General features: G+C 52.2%; 1 protein-coding gene across 4 annotated transcripts in view; it reads left to right on the top strand.

The window, feature by feature from the left end:
- Positions 1-1,648: 1,648 nt before the first annotated feature.
- The window catches only part of PCDH19 (protocadherin 19), a 57,066-nt gene continuing 30,801 nt past the window's right edge, over positions 1,649-27,913 (top strand). For 2 of the 4 annotated variants that reach the window (XM_068696843.1, XM_068696844.1), the window contains exons 1-3: positions 1,649-4,171; positions 7,219-7,546; positions 27,104-27,162. In XM_068696843.1, coding sequence (XP_068552944.1) covers positions 2,031-4,171; positions 7,219-7,546; positions 27,104-27,162 — 2,528 coding nt within the window. In that variant the 5' untranslated portion in view covers positions 1,649-2,030. The remainder of the gene's footprint in view (positions 4,172-7,218; positions 7,547-27,103; positions 27,163-27,913) is intronic. The other 2 variants (XM_068696841.1, XM_068696842.1) reach the window with 1 other exon arrangement.

Here is a 27,913-nt window from a genome sequence, read left to right on the forward strand (position 1 = left end):
CCTGCTCTCGGCAAACATCACCTCTGCCTCCCAGATGCCCTCGCTTGCATTTTGCCTGGGCCCAGCTTGTTCTGCTGTTTCCTTCCCGTGTTTCTAATCTCACTAGGCCCTTTTGTGTTAATTTTCTATGCTTGCTGGAGCTCACAGCACCTCCCAGTATAGCATCATCTGCCAAATTCATTAATGTGCAGTTTACTCCCTCTTTCCAGGTCATTAATGAGGGTATTAAATGAGCGCAGACCTAACCTAGATCCCTGCAGTACCCCATAAACACCTCCCCCTGTTTCTAATTACCCTTTGTTTATGATCCTTCAGCCAGCTTTTCAATCTGCACGGCACAGTTCAAGTCATCAGAATTAATTTTTCCGAGGAAGACATCGCAAGCGTGGTAGCGGAGCTTTCACCAGCTGCCTGGTGCCCACCACCTGCTGCATCCCCTCTGCCTGCAGGACCCCCACTGCTGCCTCCTGGGGGGCTGCGGGAACCCTTGGTGACATGCATGGGGGGGAGCCCATTGGGAAATCCCACCTCGGGTGCCCCGGGGATGGTGTCCCAGGGGGTGGTGTCCCTGGGGATGATGTCCCTGGGGGTGGTGTCCTTGGGGGTGGTCTCCCAAGGGATGATGTCCCTGGGGATGATGGTCCAAGGGGTGGTGTCCCAAGGGATGATGTCCTGGGGGTGATGTCCCTGGGGGTGGTGTCCCTGGTGATGATGTCCCTAGGGATGGTGTCCCAAGGGATGATGTCCCAAGGGATGATGTCCCTGGTGATGTCCCTGGGGGTGATGTCGCGGCGCGCCCACCAGGGGGTGCCTCCTGCCGGCGCCGCCCGCCAGATGGCGCCCTTGTGCCTGGGAAGGGCGGCGGGACCCGACGGCGCGGCCGCAGGGGCTGCCCCGGGGGGAGGCGGCCGCCCCGACGGGCCCGCGGCAGCGCCGGTGGCCGCCGGCCCCGCTGCCCGGCAGGGAGCCAGCTCGCCGCCATCGACCCGCGGGCTCCCGAGGCGGTTTGCGGCAGGGCAGCGCCGGCACCCGGCCTCCCCCCAACCTTTTATTATTATTTTTTTATTATTTTTTTACACCCTCCTCCCCCCACGGGGCTTGGCTCGGCTGCGAGTTCCCCGCTAAAAGCTTCGGGGCTGAGTCCGTGCCGGTGAGGCGGCACCGTGCAGCGGGACTCGGCGCTCCCCGGTGCATTGAAAACCACCTCGCGGGGCGCTGCCCGTGCCACAGCCGCCGGGTCCCCCCCGCAGCGCTCCCGGGGGCCGTGCCGGCGGGACGGGGCGGCGCTGCCCCGCTCCCCGCTCGGGCTGCCCCGGCCTCGGCGGTGCGCGGGGTGCCCCGTGCCCAGTGCGGTGCCCGCCGGGCGCTCCCGATGCCGAGGGGGGCACCGGCGGCGGCCGCACCCTCGCAGCCGGCGTGCGCGGAGCCGCGGAGCCGCGGGGCCCCGGTGCCGGCCCCGCTCCGCTCCCGGCCGCGCCGCTCCGCGGGCCCCGCCCTTAGCCCCGCCCCTCCGGCCGGCGGCGCGGCTCGGCGCGCTCCCATTGGAGGCGGCGCGCCGCGCAGGCCCCGCCCCTTCTCGCTCATTGGCCGCGGCGCGCCGCCGCCCGCCCCCGCGCCGCCCGCCCCCGCGCCGCCCGCCGGCGCTCCGGACTGCGGGCAGTGGCGTGCGGCCGCCGCAGCGAGCGCCGGCGGGAGCGGGCTCGGCGCTGCTCGGCTCGGCTCAGCACGGCTCAGCACGGCTCGGCACGGCTCGGCACGGCTCGGCACGGCTCGGCACGGCTCCCGCTCGCTCGCCGGCTCCCGCTGCCCCTCGCCATGCCCGGTCCATCCGCAGCGCCGCCGGCTCGGAGGCTTTAAGCGGGCGGCGTTGAGCGTGGGCGCGGGGGTACCGCCGCCTCCGGTGCCCGCCCCGCTCTGCTCCGCTCCGCTCCAGCCCGGCCCGGCGGGCGCTGCCCGCATGAGGGCGGCGGGCCCCTGAAGCCAGCGGCCGTCGGGGCGCGGCGCGGCGGCCGTCGGGGGCGGGCGCGGCGATGGGGGCTCTCCCGGCGCTGCTGGGGGCCGCCTTGCTGTGGGCCGGCGCCGGGGCCCTCGTCAACCTCAAGTACTCGGTGGAGGAGGAGCAGCGGGCCGGCACCGTGATCGCCAACGTCGCCAAGGACGCCCGGGACGCCGGTTTCGTGATAGACCCCCGGCAGCCCACCGCTTTCCGGGTGGTCTCCAACTCGGCCCCTCACCTGGTGGACATCAGCCCCGGGTCCGGGCTGCTGGTGACCAAGCAGAAGATTGACCGGGACCTGCTGTGCCGGCAGAGCCCCAAGTGCGTCATCTCGCTGGAGGTGATGTCCAGCTCCATGGAGATCTGCGTGATCAAGCTGGAGATCAAGGACCTCAACGACAACGCGCCCAGCTTCCCCACCGACCAGATCGAGCTGGAAATCTCCGAGACTGCCAGCCCCGGCACCCGGGTGCCACTGGAGAGTGCCTACGACCCGGACTCGGGCAGCTTTGGTGTGCAGAGCTACGAGATCACCCCCAATGACCTCTTTGGGCTGGAGACCAAGACGCGGGGAGATGGGTCCCGCTTTGCCGAGCTGGTGGTGGAGAAGAGCCTGGACCGCGAGACCCAGTCCCACTACAGCTATGTGATCACGGCACTGGACGGTGGTGACCCACCCAACTTTGGCACGGTGGAGCTCAGCATCCGCGTCATTGACTCCAATGACAACAACCCGCTCTTTGAGGAGCCGGCCTACACCGTCAGTGTGCCCGAAAATGCCCCGCTGGGTACACCGGTCATCCGCCTCAATGCCTCTGACCCGGATGAGGGTACCAACGGCCAGGTGCTCTACTCTTTCCACAGCTACGTCTCTGAGCGAGCCCGGGAGCTCTTCCAGATCGACCCCCAGAGCGGTCTCATCACGGTCAGCGGTGCCATTGACTACGAGGAGGGTCATGTCTACGAGCTGGATGTGCAGGCCAAGGACTTGGGGCCTAACTCCATCCCTGCCCATTGCAAAGTGACCATCAGCGTGCAGGATGCAAATGACAACCCGCCCCTCATCAACTTGCTCTCTGTCAACAGCGAGCTGGTGGAGGTGAGCGAGAACGCCCCGCCGGGGTACGTCATCGCCCTGGTGCGGGTCTCGGATCGCGACTCTGGGGCCAACGGGCGGGTGCAATGCAAGCTCCTGGGCAATGTGCCTTTCCGGCTCCAGGAGTACGAGAGCTTCTCCACCATCCTGGTGGATGGGCGGCTGGACCGGGAGCAGAGGGACCAGTACAACCTCACCATCCAGGCCAAGGACAATGGTGTACCCTCTCTACAGGCCACCAAGTCCTTCACCGTCAAGATCACCGATGAGAACGACAACCATCCCCACTTCTCCAAGCCCTATTACCAGGTCATTGTGCAGGAGAACAACACCCCAGGGGCCTACCTCCTCTCAGTCTCTGCAAGGGACCCTGACCTGGGCCTCAATGGCAGTGTCTCCTATCAGATTGTGCCCTCCCAAGTCAGGGACATGCCTGTCTTCACCTATGTCTCCATCAACCCCAACTCTGGAGATATCTATGCTCTGAGGTCCTTCAATCATGAACAGACAAAGGCCTTTGAGTTCAAGGTCTTGGCAAAGGATGGAGGTAATCCCTCTCTGCAGAGCAATGCCACCGTCAGGGTGATTGTCCTGGATGTCAATGACAACACGCCTGTGATCACGGCCCCACCTCTGGTCAACGGGACTGCGGAGGTGTACATCCCCAGGAACGCGGGGATCGGCTACTTGGTAACAGTGGTCAAGGCTGATGACTATGATGAGGGTGAAAATGGCAGACTTTCCTACGAAATGGTGGAAGGAGACAGAGGATTTTTTGAGATAGACCAGGTCAATGGAGAGATAAGGACCACCAGAGCCTTTGGGGAGAATGCAAAGACAGCCTACGAGCTGATTGTGGTGGCTCATGACCATGGAAAAACATCTCTGTCGGCTTCAGCCTTGATTTTGATATACCTGTCTCCGGCCCTCGATGCCCAGGAGTCCATAGGATCTGTTAACCTCTCCCTCATTTTCATTATTGCCCTGGGGTCTATTGCGGCCATTCTTTTTGTCACCATGATCTTCGTGGCAGTAAAGTGCAAAAGGGATAACAAGGAAATCAGGACCTATAACTGCAGGTAAAGAACATCTTTATTTCTCTGTGCCTGCCAGTGTCTGCTATGATTTTTGCAAGCACAGTTCCTTTTCCATTTGCTGTTGTGTACTGGGGGGCTTAAATTTGCTTTAGGAACAGAAGTGAGGCACTTGTCCCTCTTGGGAAAGCTCCTGAGAGGCTTTAAATCGTCCTTCTCCGGGAGATGGACGGAGACCCACCCGAGGTGCAGACGGCTGCGATCTCTCTCCGCGACAATCTGTTGCAGCAGACGTTAGCTCCTGCACGCTGTGGCTGGAGAGACGAGCGTGGGGCCGGCTCCCGCTGCTCCATGCAGGAGGACCAGGGACACCCATTCCCTGCGTACCGGGGGTGGCTGTGGGACCCACGTCCCGGCGGCCCCGGTGGGAGCACGGCCGTCGCGGGGTGAGCAGCGGGGACCCACGGCCCTTCTTCTCCCCTCAAAAGAGCCATTGTGCATCCGTGGCATGGATGCGGCTCTCGGCCACAGCTGAGAATGGGGGCCGAGGGAATAAACGCTCCCCCAAATCTGCCATCTCCCTTGGACGCGACACTGGTGGAAACGGCACGGCCGGTTTGGCTCCGAGCGTTGGCTTTAGCAATTATTTTTACGGCGCTGCGTTATTTTGCCCTGGCTGACTGTGGGCTCCCGGTCCGAAACGCAGGAGGGCAGGTCATCCTGCGCCCGGAGCCGGGCGGTGATGAAAGGCGAAGATGTGAAATGGAGCCCCTGAATATGTAACAGCCCCGCGATTATTGTCTCTCTTTTACTATTCTCTGTGTTACACAAGTTAGTAGACAAATGCTAACCACACATGAATATCAATCAGATGCCATAAAAGAGCAGCTGCAATGCCTCATAAATGGTTTAATCCTGTTACTAGTGAAATAGCCATGACTTCTCCATTCCTTCAGCACTGAGTCATTTCAGATGGGAGGAATGGAAATTAATTTTGCTCTACCTTTGAAACGTATCGTCGCCCCTGGCAATTTCGGAGTGCAGGGGGATGTGCAGTCTTTAAAGTTTTATTTACACAGAAATAATGCTGAAGAGTTCCACATTTTCACAACATAAAGTGTGTTTATAAGCCTTTTTGCATGATGAGGGAAAAATCATCTGCAAATAAAGCTTGCTCTGTGCTGTATTATGGGATGCCTAGCTTTAAAGGAAAGATAATATACCAGATTTTTTGCCAGCTCGGCCCATTAAACAAGAATAGAAGCTGAATGTATAAAAATCAAGTTGTGGTGGTGCCCCTCACAGCTTCACGCATATGTATAAGCACTGGGTTTACTGTGATGGTTTTAGGGATTAATGAAGTGCAGTTTAATTAAATAATTGGTCAATAGAGAAAGGACAGCAAAATGAATGCCTGCAGGAAATAATTGGGATCTCACATTGCCAAACTTAAACATTTAGGTAAACAAAACAATTAAAGCTTCATCAAGCATTGTTAGACGACTCAGCAGCATATAGATTGTTGGCACAACAGAAATCCCTGTCTTCCTCTGATTTATTTACGCACTCGGGGGAATGCACGGGCTGTTATCAGTGTGATTCTCATCAGGAGAAGTCAGCTGCAGAGGTAAAGAAGTAATAGACAGCAGTCCTTGTGGCCGTCAGGCACCCTCTCCCCATGTTCTGTGTGTGCATTTAGACTTACCATTTCCTTATTTTAAATGTTCTTCACAACAGCTGCTGGAGAGTCTTCATAAAACGTGTTAATTTATGAGGCACATAAGATTATATGAGAGAGCTGTTCGACTTGGTGGCATTTTCATGCTCAGACAATTAGCTTTGTGGAACAAGAATATTTGTCCAATATTTGCCTTTCTAGATAAACGGTATTATTTATTCATCCTGTTATTTCTTTTGCAGCTATTGGATTTCTTTTTCTTTCTCTCTCTCTCCTTTTTTTTTTTTTTTTTAATGCTGTTATCATAATAAGAAGAGGGGCAAACTCCCAGCTTTCAATTGTGTGTTTCTGACTGTGGGTACAGCCCGATATGCTTCCCTGGGAAATACTGAGCTGCCTAGCGCTGCGCGTGCACAAATGCATCTGTGGGGCATTCGCTGGGTTGCATTGGCCCCTATGGAAAGCAGCCACAGTCACTTTGAGTTGAGCATGCAGAGTTAACGGAAGGTGCAGTCATATTTTTTCGTTATGTTCTCTGTGGTGTTTTATGGTAACTTTTTTTCCTCCTGTGTTTTGTAGAAGGCAAACAAGGCACTTCATCAGTTGATTCTTTTGGCAGGTGGAAAGCAAAGAGGGGAAGAAAGGCAGAGAAAAACAAGCTTGCAGTAAAAAAAAAAAAAAAAAAAAAAAAAAAAACAGGTCAAAAAGGATCATTTCTCTTTGCAAAACACAGTTGTTGTTCTCCGATTTCTAGAAGACGAAAGCCTTTCCCAGCAGAAGGGTGTGTGTATGTCAGGGGGTGAATGAGGAATAGGTTACAGTTGGAAAAAAGATTTCAAGTTATCAGGTATTATCAAGAGATAGTCAAAATACGAGCACTTTGGATAAAACATTAATAAACAAACAGCCTTTGGAGTGTGAGAAAGTAGAGCTTGCCAGCTAGGGCTGCTCTGGGTTTGGTTTATTTACTGCAATGGAAAATGAACTGGGAAAAAATCCGCTATTCATTTTGAATTTTCATTACGGGGACCAAATTAAATCACTTTTAAAATCCTTATTACGCATGGAAATGAATGCAGGTACCCTTTTCAGTTCATGGATTTTAACATCTCCATTTTTCTCTTCTGCAGGCTGGACTTTACTTCCAGTAACTAAATATCAGCAATTATAAACACTAGAGAAAAGCAGAGGCATTTTCCCTTCCCTTTATTCTTCACGTTTGACCTAAAAACATTACACATATGAAAATAAGCTAAAGACCATTCTGTGCCACGAGATCCCAAACGTGACGTAACGTGCATGACTAAGAAACCTACATGGAGATGGGGCCAAGCCCTCTGGGTTTCTGAGTGTTTTTTTTTCAGGGGCAGAGTATGGGATGCTCTCAGCTGTTTCTTTTGCTTCTGTCCCTTAGAATCGCAGAGTACTCCTACGGGCATCAGAAGAAATCAAGCAAGAAGAAGAAAATCAGCAAGAACGATATCCGCCTGGTACCGCGGGATGTGGAAGAGACGGATAAAATGAACGTTGTGAGCTGCTCCTCTCTCACCTCATCCCTCAACTACTTCGACTACCACCAGCAGACCCTGCCGCTGGGCTGCCGCCGCTCCGAGAGCACCTTCCTCAACGTGGAGAGCCAGAACAACAGGAACGCCGGCTCCAACCACATCTACCACCACACCTTCGCGGGGCAGAGCCCCCAGCAGCCCGACCTCATCATCAACGGGATGCCGCTGCCTGAGGTGAGCACTTCTTATGTGTTTGCCTGGTCCTGACAGGTGGTCGCGGGCGGGTGTTTCACCCCCTGGACACTGCAGAAGTCAGCAGTGGCGTTGGGGTGGTTGATGCTGGCATGGCACGGCTCTCTGTGAGCTCGAGCAGGCTGGGCTTGGTTGCTCTGTAAGTGGATTCCGAGTGTGTTGGTTCTCAAGGGAAGAGGTGCCTGTTACGTGGTCAGGAGTTTTTCAAGAGGTCTTTAGAAGTCTCTTTGGTGGCCATCACTCATCCCAGCAGCACATCACGCTGGGGATGCAGGCGTGTGCCCAGCTGTGTCCCCTCACCATGCACACCAGCGCGCGTTGGTGTGCTAGGGATGTGTGGTACCCGATGAAGGCATGTACAGGTGCTGCCGTGATCCACGCTGTCCTCATCAGGTTCTTCTAATTCATCGGCTTTCCTGTACATCACAGGCATCATTTAATGTTGCTTGTTTGTCTCTCTTTGAATTATTGTTTGGTATTAAGCAAAACAATCAAAGGTTTGTCATGTTTCCTTCTTTGAACGGAATAACAAAGCTGAAAAAACACCTAAAATATTTATGGCTTGCACTGTTTTGCGTTCGCTGTGCTGGTGTAAATGCAAAATGATGCTCCTGAAGACAGTGGAGCTGCTTCAGATTTATCCTTGCACTATAGACAGCAGAGCCCGGCCCGCTGCGAGAGTCTGCAGGGCTGCTGGAAGCGGTCGGTGCCGGCAGGCCTGATTTTGCAGCATACGTAGTGCCGAAATGCTCCCCAAACCCTGGTATTTTAGCCTCCACTAGGGCTGCAGAGGCATCTCCTGAGCAGTCACACAGCGGTGTCAGCATCGGCAGTTCAAGGCAGAGGTGCAGCTTTTAATTCCCCGGAGGCAGGGAGGTGGCTGCCTGGCTCCTCGTGGCAGCTGGTGGGCTTCAGCTCGCTCCCATGCCCTGAACCTCTCCTGTCCCAGCATTTTGGGCTCCTTGCTGTGTTACAAGGCTGCAGCTTGGGGCTGGCTGAGCCAGCACCTGGACCAGTGTCTGAGCATGGAGCAGCGCCCGTGGGTGAGCCCCCGTGTGCCTTTGGGGTCAGTGGTGGTGACAGGGTGCTGGTGCGGGGGGCTCGAGACCGTTTTGACTCCTGGTCTTGGTACAGAAGCTGTGATAGAGTTTCCTAGCAATAACTGGATGGAAAGGGCCTGGATATAAGAGCTTGCAGATTCTACCTGAGAGTACCCAGCCATAGACCTTAGCAGGCTGTGGTGAGGAGAGGCAGGGACTTGCAGCCACACAAATTGGAGTGGTTTGGGTTAAGCATGTCTCTGGCCAAACGCAGCAGAAGAGCTGCTCCCGGAGCCGCCTGCTCCCTAGGAACCATCGTTTGGGGATTCCCACTGATGCTCCTGTGTGCTCCTTGCTGAGCGACGCCTTGGGTTTGGGATGCGCTGCCGCTGGGATGATGAGCCAGGGGGATGTGGTGCTCCAGAGCCCCTGCCCTGTGTACGCCCCGACTGCAGGGCCGGGGCACTTGTGGAGGGGAACGCTTCCCTTTCCCTCTGCCTCCAGCTTGCCCCTTCCTTCTCCCAGCCCGTTTGAGGCAGGATGTGAAGTGCTGATACCTGGCCTGGAGAAATGAATTCGTCTCTCCTAATGAGTGCCTCGCTTTGCTGCCCTGGAGGGTCAGCTAAAAATGCGCCCTCCGGCAGCCCTGCGAGCACACAGGAGGGCAGCTGAAGGCCTCACAGGGTTGGGGTGAGGGGAAGAGAAATCCCAAGTGGAAGCTGATGGGATGTTTATTTCAGGGAAGGATTATTATTTTCTTTAATTTTTTTTTTGTTTGGAAATCCCCTGTGGTTTTCCAGCTGTTGCAAGGGCAGTTATCCCGTTGGTGTTGTGGATGCAACCGGCTCCTAGAAACCCGAGTGCCCCCGGAGGGTGAGGCTGCCTGGTGCCCAGGGCAGCCTCGGGAGGCTCAGCAGTGAGCACAGTGACCACCCTGTCCCACCATGCAGGGCGACACAAAAACTGCCAAAGGTAGCCCCGAAGGCAGATGGGGGCTGTTGTGCGCCACCTCCATCTCGGGTGCAGCCTGCAGAGGCTCCTCCAGGCTTGCTGCACCTGCTCAGGTGTGCCCAAAGCACGCGTCCACCTCCTCTGCAGGAGCTGGCGTGGGTCCTCAGGCACCTTCCTGCAATCCCACCACCCAAATCCTCCTGCTTCTGCCGTTGGAGCATTGCCTCCATGCGTCCACAGCGCTCTGTCATTTGGGTAGCGGTTGCTGCTCACTGTAATTATATCCTTGGGAAGTATGCTGGTGGTGCACACCTCCAGGTGCAGATGATTTAATAAATACAAAGCCGGCCCGAGTGCAGAGTTTCCAGAGCCTCCAGGAAGGCAGCAAGCGATTAGCTTTCCCCGTCAGAGCCAAGTCGTTCCCCGCAGCGCCTTGGGTAGGACTTTGTCGGGGCTGGTTGGAAGTGCCTCCGGTGACGAGGCGGCCGCCGCATCCCCCGGGAGTCTTTAATAGGTGTCAGTGTCAGGGAGATAGCGCTGACGCTCCACCTAGGAGTGACTTCTCCTCCCGCGCTGATGGGAAGGCAAAGCATCGCTTGATAAAAGATAAAATACAGAGGTAAACATGTAGCTGGCGGTGTCAGTTAGCATATGATGCTCGTGTCTGCAAGTAAGTGATTGCCTCTGAAAACGAGCACCGTCCTCGCAGAGGCTGGCTTTGCGTTGGCTTGATATGTAGCTGGTCTTTAATGTGAGGCTCATTTACTTTAACAGTCAGGAACCTTGAAATAAAAGTCCCCGAGGACGGGCTGTTTGCGGAGCGAGCTGCTCTTCGGGAGACGTCTCCTACGCTGTGGCAGCGGGACGCGCGGTGGCAGGGCCGTGGCCACACCGTGCCAGTGATAATTGGATTCGTCTCTGCTCCTGTGTTCCTCCTCTGAATCCAGAAAGGATTAAACAGCCAAGGATTTTGGCCTGCCTCTGAGGATGCAAAAAAGCACGGGACGACCCTCAAACAGCTTTCCCCTTTTGGGCTGCGTGGTGCCAGGGCTGCCAGGAGGACGTGAGGAGCTGGTGTGGGACGTCCCGGTGCCAGCAGCCCTACATGGGCTCGGCTGGGGCTGGACAGGGTGCTTGAGCATCTCCTCGACCACAGGCGGTGGTGGAGGCACCGAGTGCTCCCCAGAGCACGGCTGGCAGCACGGGCCTTGGCCCCGGTTTGTGTCTCGTTTTTTGCTGCAGCACGGAGAGCAGCAGGCGGGGAGCTGAGAGGGCACTGCCGGGCAGGGCTTTTGCTGCTGCTGAGTGTTTTTCTCTTCCCGCTGAGCCCGAGGAGAAGTCAGCTTTGAAACCGAAAGGGCTTGTTGTCGGGTTTTGCATGCATATTGCTGGGAGTTGTATACCAGGAGATTAAAAATCAAAATTAATAGGAGCCATTAGGCAGCTTCCTCGATAAAAATGCACGTTGCATTGGGGTGGTGTGGAGAGCGGTCTGAATGCAGAGCATTTTAGGATCCCCGGGACACAATTTGCATGCAGAACGGCCACCCTTGGGTAACACTTGCATGCCCAGATTTCGACTTGAAAAGAAAGCGGTGTGTGTGCAACAGCTGCACCGTGCTGCCGCAGCCGGTCTCACACCCCACTTTTCTCTCAGATGGCACCGCTTCGGGAAACACCACCCTAGTGTCGGGGGCTGCCCCGGGTTGGGGAGCATCCCACGGGCACAGGGAGCATCCCACAGGCACGGTGTGATCCCCCTGCTCCACGTGGTCCCCTGGGGGGACGCAGATGCCCTGTGGTGTGTGGGTGCCGCCAGGTTGCGGCCACTGCCTCCTGTGCTGGCAGCCACCGGCAGTAAGATGGGGAATTACTGGTTTTAGTGGTAATCCTGGCCTAATCCCCCAACCTCGATACACTCCTGCATAATCCTCACTCACACTGATTTCGCCCGGGCTCCCTGTAGCAGTAGGGATTATTTGAGTGAGCAACAGTTGCAGGATAAGGCCCCGGTGGTTTCAGATATGCTTTTTACTACCTGGAAAGCGTTCTCCTCACCATAGGAAATGGTTTTCTAAGCACAATAGAGCAATTTTCGTTTCAGGCAGCACAGGCAGTTTTTGCTCTGGCTATCTCGCAGTGTTAACTAAAGCACATTTCGACAACATACAAAGATTTTTGTTTTGTAAGAAATGAAATCAGCGTGGCTGTTCCTCTTTCTCTGTCATTTCTCTACTTGTCAATTCTTTCTTCCCCTCCAGCTTATCCTCCTCTTCTCTGCTAGCCTTAAAAAGCCCCAAAAGTGTCTGTTATAATCACATTTTGTGTGTTACAACCAGAATGAATGTACTCACTTTAATATGCTCGGTTTGAGGAAATCAGTTTCTGTCTGGTATAACAGACAATTTGTTATAAACCATGCCATTTATAAGTGAAGGGCCTTGCTTTAGTGTAACACTAGGGAAACGTCATGATACATAATTGGAAGGGATTTGGCTTGCTTCTCAGTAATACTGTGTGTAGAACGAAAGCAAAAAAAGAGATGATTTCCGACCCGGAGAAAGTTTGCAGCGTTGAGACATGCCAGACTGTTGAAATAAGGCTTATTTTAAGTAGAGATAATAATTAAAGCATTATCAGCAATGATGTTCAACTAGTCGGAAGACTGCCTTCGCAGCAAACGTTGCCAGTCTTGTTTTCTCCTTGGGAGGTCACTGTAACTCAGCACTTTTTTTGGTCTCTGATTTGCACCGAGATGTGCAAGCACGGGTCACGTCTCTAATTAGCGCGTCTGCCTTCTCGCGCGTGAGCATCTCTGTCTGGTAGCTAACGGCAGCCTTTCTTCTCCGGGAGCCCGGTGAAGACCGGGGATGCTTTCAGCTTGAGCCTGCCGCTCTTTTTCCCCTCTCTGGTGCTGGGGATAGCCAAGAGCTGCCCGGGTTTCACCAAGAAACTGCAAGACAGCTCTGCCGATCCTTGCAGGTGGTGGCGGGGCAGGTGTCGGGTGGCTGGTGGCACCCACGGCTGTCCCCGCCGGGTCTCCGCAGTGCCATGATGTGGGGACACCCAGTGCCACCACCCCCATGGCACCTTCGGATGGGCACCCAGAGCCTCCCAAGAGCTCGTGGTGGCCACCGGGGAGGTGTCGGGGTGTCGTGGACACTGTGCGTCATCGGCGCTTCCTGACCTCTCACAGCTCAGGGGTGATGCAGTGGAAACGAGCGGAGTCTTATTCCGCTCTGAGGTCAGCCGATCCGCGTTATGCATCTTCTGTAATCGCTTCCAGCTCTCCGTGTTGAAAAATTTGTCTGAATACCTTGCAACAGAGATAAATACCCCAGCTCCCATTCATGTTGAACAAGGGCTTGCACTGGCTGCACGCTTCCCGCACCAGGTCTCCAGCAAGCATTGACTTCAGCACGGCTCTGCTCCTGCACCGGGGGCACCACGTGGGACTGGGGGCATTTGCCATGGGGTCCATGGGGAAATGGGGTCAGGGCATGGTGTGGTGCCAGCAGCTGTGTGTGAAAGCCAAGCTTCTCTCCTCTGATGCCAGGACCCAGAGCGCTCAGAATGGAAGTGCTTTTGTCATCGTATTTCCATACTAGAGATGGTTTGTTTTACCTTAGGTGCTATACGCTATGTATCTGTGTAAGTATGTGAAGTGTACAGATTTAAATATTGTACATAATTATGTAAATAACTATCTATTTTGTCATATAGCTATATATATATACACACCATTTTTTTCTATGTTTTTTGTTTGGGTGTTATGATTCACTTTTACCAAAAGTATAGCAGCTCAGCTCGTTTGGCTGCTAGTAATTTTGAATTGGATGCATATTTCTGATGCATAACTTTTACTTGTTGAGTCTGTAAAAAAAGGTCCTGTGAGTATACTTACATGGTAGATAAGACTTTTCCCTTAAATTAGAAAAGACTTACAGTAAGTAATTATATCGAAAGGGTGGTCTTGCACGCTATTTATAGCCTTATGTATAGCAGCTTCCAAATTAGCTCTTGTTGTATTGAGCGACATGAACTCTGTGGTTTCTTTCTGTAATTTATTTTGCATAAAGCACATGCATGCAAAGGAATATTTGAGGCCGGGCGCGCATCTCCTTTGGGTAACCTCACGCACATCTGCTCGGCTCCTTGAAGAGCTGTATTTGTCAGCTGCCACCTCCTGAAGCCCCTCCTGAGGGGCTGGAGTTGCAGAAAGCCCTCAGCCAGGTGCCCTTCCAGGCCCTCTCTCCTGCCTTCAGCCAGATGTGCCCTGGATGTACAGAGCTGGGCTTGTCCCCGGAGGGCTCCCTTCTGCCCCGCTGCTGCAGGGCCGTGTCTCCTGCCTCCCCCGGGAACTGCCTGGACACAGCTCTGAGCCCCTCCAGGGATGAGGCTTCTCCTCTGGGAAATTATTCCGCGGTTGCACGGGGATGGTCAGTAGTGGTTTCTGCCCTTCCGATTTGTCCTGACGGTCAGCCGATGTGTTTCTGCTTGGGAATTCACTCCGGTGCTGCCTGCTTTGCCTTCCAGACCCAAAGGGCGAAATGTTGCTGAAATATTGCTTCGCTGCAGGGCCGGTGATGCTGCTCGGTGATGCCGTAGGTCTTGCGATTCCCTTTGCCCCTTACTGTGACACAACAGCTTGCAGCACAACGCATCTCAGGCCCCCGAGCATCGCATTGTCAGTGTCATGTTGGGATGGAGCTGCTTTCAATACAATGGAGCATCCCAGTGGCAAAAGTGCTTTTCCACCTTCCAACCCTCCCTTTCTTTCTTCCTGCCTTCTCCTGGAGGCACTGGTGCTGCCCTTAAAGGTTCATATATATATTTATATATATATATATAAAATACAGGGTGTCAGCAGCCGTGCCAGCTACTGCTGCCCGGCCAGGTTGCATATGGGGCTGTGCACAGCCTCGCTTAAATAAATGATTAGATATTGTTCCCAGCAGAGGCTATAGTTGAGTTCCAATCATTTTCTGTTAATTAAAATACAGGATGGTCTTATTTGTAGCATAAATAGTTGTAATCTGTGTGCTTATAAGTGTAATTATAATTCAAATTAGAGCGTGCTCGGCATTCGCAGTGTGTGGGGTGCTCTCCACGAAGCGCTGCCCTCACCGACAGAGTGCAGGGCTGCTGGGCACAGACCGTGTCCTCGATCCCTTCTGGTGCCAGCTCCCAGCCAGCCTCCTGCCTTCCCCAGGAGCATCTCCAGGCCTCAGCAAGGAGACACTGAAGCCGACGTCCCCAGCCACACTTCGGGCCAAATTTTGCTGTTCCTGTTTGTGCAACGCTTGCATGTGGCACTGGTTGGAAGATTAGCTGGAGAGGAGGCTGCGGTGTCATCACTTCAGTGTCTCAGTCTGGCTTCCAGTCTAAATTTGGAGTGAAGTAATGGCTTGTGTCAGCTGGACAAGTGATTATTACCTAGCCTGGAAGTGAGTCCCTGTTTAACCCAGCATCGCAGCTGGTTCCCGTCCCCTCCACAGGCTGGAAAAGGCTCTGAAGCAGCCATGGAGCCGTGCATCCCGTGTTGCACTCCCTGTGCTCGATGGCTCGCCCCGCGCCCTCCGATGGAAGCGCTCAGCACGGCGAGGTGATCCCCAGCAAGGCTCCCTCATTAAGCGCGATAAATACTGCCTGGCATCGAGCGCGGGCTGTGTCTGCCGGAGCTGCGCAGACCAGGTCTTTGTCTCCACGTCCCGTTGGCCACAGGAGATCTGGACGTGAATCCTCCGTCGTTCTCACGGGGATGTGGAGCTTGTCGGATTACACCATCTTTTGTAAAGGCAGGTGTATGCCACAGGGCAGGTTTTAAAATTCCTGTGTTGGTGGATTGCATTAACCCATACTAAGTCAGGTATGTAAAATTCCATTAAGCAAAAACCCTCTGGCATTTTCTCACCAGTGCTAGAGATCTGCGGGCTATGCTAATGTTGTGCATTTGCTCATCTATTAGTAGGATGATGGTTTTAAAATAATAACATTTATCTTTGGCAGCGGACCTACAATAGTGCATGCAGAGTACAATTTTGTGAAAGGCTCTGCAGATGTTGCCTCATTCAATCTGGGTCAAAAGGAGTGCTTAGAATCATAAAGGTTAGAAAGAGATCAAATAATTCTGCGTTTTTATTGCTGAATAATGTACTTGGAAAATATCATTCACCATTATTAGACTAAGTGAGTACAGAAAACACAGGACTCAATAGTCATTTCTCACTATTGGCTGATTTTACTGTTTTTATAATGTAGCTAAATTCCCTGCTATTGATTCCAGCATCGATTATCGATCTGGAAATCTAAATGTATGTGGTGGTGTGAGCACACAGGAGTTTAACAATTGCAGAATTAGGTTTTTGCCTCTTCCTGCAGCGTTTGGTGCGGGCAGCGCACCGGCAGAGCAGATTAATGGCACTTTTTGGGAGCTGTCTGTGTTTTGCGGTGATGTATAGGGCCCAGCGGCCTGCATGCCTGGATGATATAGGTGGTGTGTGGATGTTGAGCAGCGCTGGACAGTCTCATGGAAAATAACCAGGCTGGTGTTGCAGCGCTCGGATGTTGCTCTTCTGAATGGGGATGAAACACTCATGAAGGAGAAAAGCCAGAGAAGCACCCATTTTATGCGTGTTCTTTTCATGCATCAGAGCTCGTGCAAACTCTGCCTGGCAAACCCGGCACCCCGCTGGGTGGGAGGCTGTCAGCCTCCCGGGTTCGGGACTCACCTGCCTCCACTCACCTGCTCCCTCCCCAGCTCGTTGTCGTCAGATTCACATCTGGATGCTCTCCATGGGCCCAGCTTCGGTGGCATTTACTAAATAAAATCACATGGCTGTTGGCTCAAAACCAGCATCCAGACCTGCCTGCCCAGCAAAAGGCTTTTCCAAGAGTTTGTGGATGGTTCCTCACCGGTCTTGCTTCCTTCTTGCCCTGCACTGGTGGTGTCCTAGCTTTGGGGGGTAATAGGACATTTTGGCTGAGGTGTGCCCCTTGGCTGCGGCCCGCATAGCCCGCAATGAAGTCCTGTGTTTGAAATGAGTTTTGGAGTATGTTCCTCTCTTGTTCTCCACAGTTAGATGTTGTCAGCATTAATATGCCATTAACACATGCTCGTTAGGAGGAGAATGATTATACCCTGCAGAATATGGGGGAAACCTTCATTAGGCACTAACATATTGAACCAAGCTGCAGACTTCACATGGGAAAACTCGGGGAAGGTTCTGCTCGGCATCAGGTTTCTGTAATTTCTCCTCGTCACTCTGACAAAAGCCCCTTGTTTTCTAGCACGTGCTTTTGGCTGCGAGTGATGAGTGCAGCGAGCCGGGCCACAGCCTGTAGCACCAAGATCCTTCTGGGGACCCGACTTCTATCCTCCCCCAAAAGGAAGATGTGCTAACTGGGCTTCAATTTGGCAGGCGAGGACTCGGCCCCTCTCCCCTGGGCTGTGCTGGCTCCTGGGGTTAACGCGATGAAAACCCATGCAGCGCTTGGAGATGCTCGGGGAACAGATTTGTTGAGAGCCGAGGTGTCATTTCTGCATATTTGCTTTTCACACCATAACGACACTTTAAGCGCTCGCCTGGCCTTGCTGCCTGCAGTCTGGAGGCATAACCTGCCACGTGTGACAGGGCGATCGCTCGCCCCGCTGATGGTGGCAGTGAGCGCGGCGGCGGCTTGAGGTGTGTGCGCGGTGCTCTCCTCCGGCACCTACGAGTTCAGGTGGGAGGACGGTGCTGCAGCGGGCGAACACTTGAAGATGAAGACCCTCTTTGCATGCACGTGTCCCTTGTGGTAGGTAACAAGGGATGGTCGATAAAGCTCGTAGGTGGCATTTAATCAGAATTTTTCCCAAAGGGGGTGATTTCACAGATCTCCGTGGAGCTGACATCTATCCTGCATTATCCGTGAGCTCGCTGTCTCTGTCCCTATCCCATCGGTATCGGATACTTCTTCCATTTTGGTGGTAGGGCCCTAAAATTGCCTCTGACCCGTCACTTTAGTCCCCTCTGCCTGCTGTGCGTGCTGCCGCCCCATCATGTCTCGCCACGTAGGAAGTGTGGCTGTGTACGTTCGCTGGGCGCCGGTGACTCATGTAATCACCATGCGAAACGCATCATTCATAAACTGTTTAGCGCGACCTTTTGTACAGTAGCACTAATTATTATTATCACAGAAGCCCAGTAAACTAGACTAGCAATTATCAGGGATTTATTTGAATGGACAGCTAAGCTATTCTTGGCAAGTTAGTCAAAGCAGTTGTCATGACAGCTACACAAATGTGTCTTATGAATTGGGTTAATTAGGGTAATTAATAACTGTTGTTTTGCCCTTTTTAACAAGGTATTGCCTAGACACTATCAAAAAATAGCAATTGTACCTAGCAGATGTATTCTTCTTCTAGCAGCAACCTTCAAATCACAAAACCAAAGCAGTAAATATCTTGGGCTGTCATTTTGGAAGGAAAAGTGTGCAAAACAAGAGAGCGAAAGGGTGCATTGTAATCCTTCTGCTGAGCTTCCAGTGCTGCGTGGTGCTGCGTGCAGCTTGGTCAGCGTCATTATTGATATTACTATTATTATTGATTTCCGTTCCGTGCAGACAAATGCTTTTGTGGACGGAGAGGGCAGCACCGAGGTGCTCTGACCCAGCGGCCATCAGAGCAGGCTCTAAGTGGCAGAACTTGCAGCCGGTTTTAAAGCCATTTTAAATGACCGTGAATTATTGTTGTTTTGCTCGTGTGTCACTTATGCCTCATCAGGATGGCTGTCTCGTGCCAAATCTCCAAGTTCTCGCGCAGGCACAGCATCTGTTTCTTTCAAAACAAGTGTTTTGCTGAATAAATGATTTTGGTTTTGTCATTGTTGCTGATACCAAGTGATGGCAGTAACCAACGCTGCTGGTAATGAAGTGGAAGCAAAAAGCCTGAAAAGGAAAAAAAAAAAAAAAAAGGAGCACCCAGTGAATAAATTGGACACTACCGGCTGCCTCGTGTGGCCTTTGTTAGCGTTAATGCCAGGCCATGAGGTGTTTGGGAAGGAACCTGTGGCATTCTCCTGCCGCTGCTGGCTGGGGTGGTGGGAGGGAGCTGCCAGGCAGGTGGGCAGCGTTCAGCGCGTTCTGGTGTTCCTCAGACTTGTGCTGCTGTGGTTATAATTAGCAGTGCCACAGCTTGTGCAGCTGCAAGTACAGCTGCTGGGAAACGGCAGGCACAGGTAGCTGAGTGTCACCGGCCACCCTCTGTCTGGGCTCCCTGTCCTTGCGCTCTTCCTTCATGCTGCCAGCAGGGCCCTGTCCCACAGCGGTGGTGGTCCCTGTCCCATGCTGGTGGTGGTCCCCAGCCCGTGCTCTCTGCTTGCCTGGAGGATTTGGTGCTGGTTGTTAAAAATGACCCAAGATGACAGACGAGATTCAGGAATATTATGTAAACTTTGCAGGAAAATGACCTGAATCCATGAGTGAAGGCTCTGAGCGGTTCTCCAGCTGCAAAGAGTCTTCTCTATGTTTATCACCTCTGGGTTTTCAAAGCCCTCTTTTAACTAAAGCTTATTTGCTAATATGCATCTTATAAAAATAAAAGAAGTTTTAAAAAAAATGAAGAAGGAAAGGGAAAAAATCCCAAAGAAAAACACCTCTATATAGAAGGTAGGGTTTTAATGAAGAAATATTTTACACCATTCTCCTACAACCTTAGGGCTAATAGCCTGGAACTGGTACTTTGGCTCCTTAAAAAGCCCAACAAGACAAGCCAATTACGGCCTCTGAAACATTTTTATTTTTAGTTCCTTGTAATAGCAATTCATCCTCGGCTATGGTACATTAACTGGAAGGAACAAGAAGTAGTAAGGTTTTGGCATCTTTGTAATAACTAACGGGCTGTGTTTACTGGCGTGTTCGTAGTGCTGGGTGTATTTCCCCCTCCGTGGGGACAGAGCGGGATGGGGAAGGCGATGTGGGACGTGCTGGGGACTTGTCTCTCTGCACAGCCAGGGGGATCCTGCCAAGCTCCCCTGGCCAGGGTGGGCATCGCTGATCCTTTCCCATTGGGAAACGCAAAGAGAGGATGCAAGCACCTGCTGGTGTGGTTCAGCTCAGGTTTATCATCCTCTGTTGTCGGGGGATTTTAGCTGAAGCCGGGCTGCCACAACGATCGTGCTCCCAAAACGGAGCTGGCGGCTGCAGCTGACGCCCTCAGTATTTTTAACTCGTCTGCAACGATTTTTTGGTTTTTCTTTTGCAGTGACATATCTATGATTTCTCCTGTTCCTTACACAAGGTACTGTTCTGGCCTGCCACTCCAGAAGGTGACTGACAGGGAGTTTTATTTAGCTCCAGCAATGGGAACGTTTGAAAAAAGGGTTCCTCTGTTATATTTGTTTTCATTCCTAATGGAAGGAGGCAGGCAAAGGACAGTTCTGAAAGGTTTTTTAACAAATCTGTAAGTCATGCCCCATTACCCTAGGGCTGCTGATTAGATCCAGATTGTTTCTTGCACTACTTAGAGAGGGGTGCAGTCCACGGTGGAAACTGCATCCATATATCCATTACACAGCTGCGAGTCGCAGGCCCAGGTGATGTGAAGAGCCTGCCATTAAGTTTATCGGCTGTTATATCCCCGCAGGGTATCGGCTTGTGGCAGGCTGTGCCCCACAGGGCCATTGGGGGTCACGTGCAGCCTGTCTGGGGGGGAGTGTTGCCCCCTGCCCCTTGCTTTTGGGGTTCTCTATGCCCCAAAAGCCACTCGGGGTCTTCTGGTGGCAGACAGGGCATCGCCAACCTGCTGGCCAGTCTCATTCCAGCTGAGGCATTTGTTTGCTCTCGCCTAGAAAATATACCTCCCTTTTGGGTCAATATTTTGCTTTTCCTTTGGTTTTGTGGTGCCGGTGCCAGACGGCTGGCCCCCGGCGCGGCAGTGGCTGCTGGAGGGACGCCTGTGTGCACTGGCCTCTAAAGAGCTTTTGGACTGTAGGTGCCATCTGAATAGAAGGAGTTTTATTATTGCATTTTTGCTCTCCATAACGATACTGTAGATTTCTGATATGTTGACAAATTCAAACGGGTGATATTATTTGTGGCTTTCAGGAGTGTAATTATGGCTTCATTGTGTGTCATCGCTCTCAGGATTCAATCTGGGTTTTTAATCCCACACCCTTTTTAAAATCACATCACAGCAGCTCCTTTACTCTTGCCTCCGATCCATTTTCAGACAAAAATGAGAAAGCCTGTGTATATTTGGGGAGGGGACGGGAGTTCAGAGCGGATTAGTGGGTACGGCAGCGCCGTAATGCAATCTGTTTTGATACTTCTCTCATTTCTGATGAGCAGGGTGATGCTAAAGGCTGAACTCTCCCGGTGATTTTTCTGAAATGCTTTTTATTTTATCAGGAGAAAATGGAGGCTGGACTCAGTTCCTTCAGTGTTTAATAATGTCCATCAGAACCAAACGCCCTTTATTTAAGCTGCAGTAGTAATTAGAGGGTTGGTGGTGTTAAGCAGCCATGGAGTCTGGCTCTGAGGAATGTTCATTGTGCCTCATTAAATTTGGAATTAGTACTTAAAAGGTCAGAAATAAATATTCTGTTTATATTTCAGGGATAGTAAATCTAAATGGTTGCTGTGTGTGCACATCCTCGTCTCTGCTTGTTCCTGCTGAACTGAGCGAGGCACTGCTCCATTTGGTTTAGGCAGCAATCAGAGTGTCTGCAAAAAAGCCCAACCCCAAAACCAACCATGGTTTCATTGATCAGGGGCAGGAAAATGATCTGCTGTATTATATCTAATTATAAAACATCAATATCGGACGCTAAATGCACTTACTTTTTCAGAGACTATACTGCTAGTTTACAGTTTGCAATCTCATGTGTTACAGGCTTTAGCAGTAAGCCAGGCTGTAGGGAAATGGCTTCAGAGGGAGATGCCAGAGGTCAGATCCTTTTAACCTTTATCAGGCTTCCCCAGGTGACTGGCTCTTACATACTCCTTAATAATAACCAAATAGCTTCACATTTCTCCCTGGTCTTGTTTGGGGCTGTTGCTTTGTCCTGTCACTGTGGCTCCTGACCTCTGACTGATGCTTGGAGGCAGTGCTGTCCTCCCCAGCAGCCAGCAGCATGCAGGGGGAAATCTTTGGGATTTGCCTGGTGCACAGGAGCTGGTTAGTCTTGTCCCGGTCTGTAGAGAAATCAGGTGAGAAACCATCCTTGGCTGTGCTGGTTGCCCCTCATGTGTGTGCTGGTGTTCCCCAGCTCATGGTCATGGGTGTCACAAGGGATGTTGCTCCATCACCACCACTCAGACAGACGGGTGGCATTTTTAAAGGCCTCTTTTCCTTCCTCTGCCTCCTTCCTGCCTGTCTTCAGAGGCCAGCACGGAGCAGTTGAAGAAGTAAAACAACCTCTGGGTAAGAGGCAGCGTGGATGATGCTGTCTCTGCTCCCTGGGATGGCCTTGGGCGAGCAGCTGGGGGCTGCAGGGCTGGTTTTGTTCAGGGCTGGTTGTTTGGGGCTGGTTGTTTGGGCGCTTTGAGTGACAGCGGCTTTGAGGTTGTGTTTTGTGCTGCAACTGTTCTTGGTGGGAAGGAGTCTCAGACCACTTATTTATTTCCCATGGGGTAATAAGCAGCTTGCTCACTGATAATGACTTCCAGCCATCACTGATCAAGGTTTCATTGGACCCTACTTTGAAATTATCCATGTTTCACAAGTGCAGCTCCAGAGTTTTTATTTAATTTACATGTATTCCGTATTATTCACAATACAGCTCAGACGGTAAGAACTCAGTGTCGGTGTGATTTCCTATCAGGGAGCAACAGTTTTATTACAGATGCTGGAGTTTGTGGTTGATTGGCCTGTGGAGAGCAGGACCAAGGCTCAAAGGAGACGGGAGAAGCAGCATCACCTGCCCTGCCTTCCCCATCGTGGGGGCCACGTGTGGCTTTGCGATGTGGCTGTGGTCCTTGAATCCTCCTGCAGCGCTGGCAGGAGAGCTGGGCTCCCCGTGCATCCCCATGCAGAGATGGGGGCTGGCACGGAGGAGCTGCTGTGTATTTTGGGAGGATTTTCTGAAACCCTGAACAAGAGACGCACGTTGCAGCCTGGGAGAAAGGTCCACGTTGTTTTCTAGTAATAAAGTGTGACATGCAAGCTTTATTAACAAGGCATGTAGGAAAAAAAAAGGCTCAAGGGGCAACTCTGAAAAAGTGGCGCTAAACGTGTCATTTTTATGAAGCTGATTTCGTGAAGGGTTCCTACACGCTTTGGCAGGAGGTTGCAGCAGGTTTACAATAATTTGTAGAAGGATGGAAATGTTTTCACCCCGAAGTGAGAAGAAGAGCCAGCGGCCCATGTGGAGATGCTGTAGATTTGTACTGCGGGTCAGCAGCACAGGGGGACGGGTGCCCCCGCCTCGGGTCAGCAGGAACTTTGGGTATCTGTGTATCCCTGCTGCCTGGGGACCGAAGTGACAACCCTGAGCCACCAGCACCGAGGCCCCTTGGTGCCTTTAGAGATGCTCATTTGTATGTTTTCTGCATCGCGGCTGAAACCCATGAATAACAGGCCCTGAATTATCGAGGTGAGGAAGTATAGCGGCTTAACACGTTCCTGATGAACCAAGTTGTAAGCTTCCCCTGCAGCCTCTTTGAGGTGGTGGCTCTCCGCCAGGTCCCTGGCCCCGCTGGCCTTTCCATCAGCACCACCTCTCCCCTCATAGCTCCCTTCCTAGCTGCCTCGGGACGCTCTGGCTTTCACTTCTGTTTTTTCAGGTGTAGGGGGAGCAGAGGTGAGATCAGGTCCCTGTTGCTGATGGGAAAGTCACTGTCACCCCCCGATGTCCGGGTCCAGAAGAGACCTGAATCCGTTCTGTGATTCAAAGAGTTGAAGCGGCGCTTGTGCATCTTCTTGAAATGTAATGGAAATGGCAGTCCTCAGCAGCAGCTGGGGAAGAAAAAAAGTTTAAAATTTCCCTGCTGATTGCTTGATTCTGACTAGGTCTGTTGTTGGATTTCTGTTTGTGTTGCTAAGGCAGCAGTTAAAGGCATTTTTTGAAGTGGACCCGGGTAAGCAGTGCCGTGCCCCCGTGGCACTGCCTCGAGCACGCCTGCCTGGGGAGGGCAAGCTAGAAGTGTGGTCCGACACCGCAGACTCCATGCTAGATGCTGTTCAGGGCTTCCTCATGCCTTGAATATATGGTTTATTCCTAGCACACTGGCTTGGGGTTGGATCCTGACAAGCGCTGAGCATCCTTCATTCACGCTGAGACGAGCAGGAGATGAGAATTGGCAGCGTTGGGAGGGAGGCCCTTGACACAGCCTGGGCTCTCTCCCTCTCCCCTTTGATTTTTACAGGAGCAGGTCTGATCATTAAGAAAGTAGCGGTTTGTTTGCTTTTGCCAAAATAATGAAGAAAAAGCGGGCTGGACTCTTGATGATGCATGTTATGAAGAGCACACTGTTTCATCGGCAAAAATGAGCCTTACCTTGGCCCTCTTTTTCGTGCTTTGACTTTGTTCTTGGCGCCTCATTAAGAGAGGGAGCGTATTCTTTTCCAATTAAAATGTTGACATGTTGGAGACGTTCTTCCCAGTCGTTTTGCCTCTGTTTGTAAGTGATTGCACTTTGCAGGATGAACTAGATTTAAATCAAGTGAACTTCGATTGAATAATGCAAACTATAAAACAGCCCTCCTCCATGAAAAATCTCATTCCTTTTTTATTCTCCTGTTTTGATCACGTAGTCTGCATGGAGATAACCTTGACAGATAATCCCACAGCTGAGGAGAGCCCTCGTAAACTGCTGGGCTGCCTCGTAAAGCACCTGGAGCGTACCCGGCTCCTGTCCCTGTTGCCATATTGCTCCGTGCCCTGCCTGGTATCTGGAAGGAATTTGCATTAGTAGTGCTTCTTTTAGTGACACGCTGGGTTTGAAGTCTGGGGACAGACCGTGGACATGACTAAAGCCCCCCAGGAGCCGCTCCATTATGTCTTTGGTGTTGCATCCTCCGGAGCAAGGTGGTGCAGAGCATCCTGAGCAGCAGGTGAGGCGTGGAGCAGGGCGTCCCCATGGGGAGAGCATTACTGCAGGCAACCAAACTACAGCATGGGGACTGCTCATTTGCTAATGGTTTTGGTCAGCCCAGGGTTTTGTCTTTTTTATTTTTTCTTTATCAGAAATCAGTAACAAAGCTCCCAGGGATGTTGGCCAGATCTAGCGCGAGGTCTGGATCTTGGCCGGAGCAGAAGCTGGGATGGATGGCAGCATGCGCAGCGTTTCCTTCAGCCATTGTTAGGACTGAGAGCGGTGGTGTTTTGGTGGGGTGTTAGTGACGTTTCCGTGGCGTTTTGGTGAAACCAGCTGGAGCTTCCTGGCAGGTGGCCCTGGGTGCTCTTGGCTGCTGAAGGTTGGTCTGCGTGGAGCTGAGCGCTGTGTGTGAGCTGAGTGCATTAAAAGCTCTGTGATGTATGGGCACGTGCTGACGTTTGCTCTCTGCTTACCCAAAGCTGCCTCTGATCCCTCCTGCCCTCCATCGCTCAGGGCTGCCAGAGCCCCCTTGCAGAGCCCTGGTCTGTGGGAATCACCTCATCTCTCTGGGGAGTGCCATGGTGAGATCCTGGGGTATGGTGGCATCTCCCCCCGGGCTGGCAGTGGCAGGACTGGTGAGCAAACACGGGATCAGAAATGTTCTGCAGTGTTTAAATCTTTGGCGTTGTGTGTTTTAAAAATACATGTGTATGTTTCCTACGGAGACGCAGAGCGCTTTAACAATCAAAGTCGTACTGCAGGAACAAGGATGCAAGAACTGCAGGGACCAGTAGTTTGTGCAGTAAATCTCCTGCGTGACTCTACAGCAGTAATTACTATGTGCAAGTAATAACTGAGCTGTGCTGAGTGCTAGGCCAACTCCCCCGGCTCGCAGATCCTTGCATGTTTCTCTCTGGGAGGCTCCTGTTTGGTAAATTAGATATTGTGCTGTATTTCAGAAAAGGTCACACTTAACCAACGCTGCCTTTGCTTTATTATCTTGGTACAGCAGTATAACCTCAGCCAGGGTACGATTGGATTTCACGTTCGGCTCTGCTGCAGCGGCCCCGCTCCCTCCATCCTGCCGTTGTGATTACGTTAGCAGCAGACTCTGCTTTCCTTTATTTATTGAGACATTAAAGATGCATGCATTTATTTTTACCATGTTCATAATTGCCATAAAAACAGGCCATAGTATCCCCGAGCGGCTCTCTGGGAGGGGGGGTGGCCGTGGGGCGGGGGCGAGGAGGAGCTGAGGGCAGCATGGGAGGGCAGGATGGGGCTGCTGGGGCGTGTGGCCCTTCCCCGCTCCTGGCCTCAGAGGATGCTGCTTCCAACCTGCCGCATCCCACCTCATGGCTCCTGCCATGTTCCGGCCATGGAATCGATCCCACCATGTCCCAGCTCATCCCTCCTGCTCCATCCCAACACATGGCTCCCAGGACACTGCTCCCATCGTGTCCCACCATACAACACCTACCACGTCCCACCACACGGCTCCCACTGCATCCCACCACGCAGTTCCTACCATGTCCCGCCGTGCAGCTCCCACCACATCCCAACCAAGAGGATCCCACCACATCCCAGCTCATGGCTCCCCCTGTATCCCAACGCGCAGCTCTCACCATGTCCCACCACACTGCTCCCACCATGTCCCAGGGTAGTGGCCCCATGCTCTCGTGGACAGTCGTACCCTGCTCTCTTCCCCTGTATTCTGGCTGCTCTTTTTCAACCAGTTCTGTTTGTTCCATCCCAGCTATGAAAACCAGAAAGCCCAGGCTATGTAATCTCGGGTTCAAAGATGGTGTTTCAGTGATGGAGTTTGTCAGTGAGTTTTGCCTACAATGACAGATCCATTGACTTTTCTTCCCCTCTTTTGCTCCCCTCCAACTTTTAACCATGTCATCCATTGTCTGTTTTTCTTTCTTTTTTTTTTTTTTTTTTTAATTAATAACAGAGCCCACTGTCTCTGCAAATGAAATGATTTAAAACAAAGAAGAGTGCCCACATTAAATTCTCCGGCAGGGGATTACCTTGCTGGCATTTACATATCCATGCAATAAATATTTTAACATGTTAATTATACACTAATAAGAAAAATACCTTTTGAACTTTCAGTCAAATTGACACACACACAGAACCGAGTCCATCAGGGAATTAAAAGCAATTAGTTTTGTAACGGAGCGCAGGCACATTGTTCCTTCTCCGCAAATTGTTCTGTGGTCACCAGCCAGCCTGGTTTTTGGTGTGTGGCTGTGTGAGGGCTGGCGGGGCCTGCTGGCGGTGGCTGCTGTGCAGATGGGGGCCGGTGTTATGTTGGGGACAATGCTGGCTCTGCTGGGACGAGGTGAGGTGCCGGGATGAGGTGAGGTGCTGGGATGAGGTGAGGTGCTGGTCTCACAAGGTGCTGGATGATGCCCCGTGGGCGGCTGCTGCTTTGTACAGGACACAGAGGGCCCTGTGCGCCCACCTGCCCCCGATCCCACAGCAAGCAGCCGGTAACTTCTCCCTTTTCTTTTCCTCCTTCCAGACGGAGAACTACTCCTTTGACTCCAACTACGTGAACAGCAGAGCTCATTTAATAAAGAGGTATGTAGGCTGGCTTGAAAGCCCTTTGGTTTGCCCAGCCAAAGCCAGATTATTTAATGTTCTTTCTCACTGTGCTATATGCTACTTGCTTTTTTTATATGCAAAATGTTTCAAGAGTTATCATTTGGTTTTAAAAACAGTATTTACTGCCTATTAAGTCCCGTTGCTCTTGGTTTGCAATAAAGGGAAGTCTTTTTTCTTCTGTTTGGCTCCTTCACACTGGGAACTTACAGCAAGTTAGGTAGAGTGCTGTTACCCTGACAACTTTAAAATTCATAGATTTTATTCTATTTGAATGCACAAGAATAAAATGATAGATTTGGATGGTGAGATCTCCCTGCCATGTGAGGCGGGGAAAAAAAAATCTCATTTGGGGGCAGGCAATTGGGTTTGATGCATGCTCACTGTTTTAGTTTGAATACCGAGGCAAAACAGCATTTTGCTAAGATTTCCCTTCCAGGGGTAAAAAAGCAAATCATCAGTTCAGTTGCAACCTAGTAATTACCCATGGGTAAATTTAACTCTTTGGATAAAATCCTGCCTTTGCTGGTGTCCCCCCAGTGGTGAAGTCGTCCCCAGTGGGTTCACGCCTGCGCTGACCTGCTTTAAACCCCCTAACGTCCCCCAGGTTATGTCAAACCAGCGAGTGACCAGCATCACCCTGCAGGAGGCTCTCCCTCCAGCCCTCCCTCACTGCCTATTCTGGAGCCTGTGAAGGCCCTGGCACCCCAGGACAGGTACCGCGGTGGGC

This window comes from Anas acuta, chromosome 13 (assembly GCF_963932015.1).
Source record: "Anas acuta chromosome 13, bAnaAcu1.1, whole genome shotgun sequence".
In the NCBI taxonomy this organism is placed as follows: domain Eukaryota; kingdom Metazoa; phylum Chordata; class Aves; order Anseriformes; family Anatidae; genus Anas; species Anas acuta.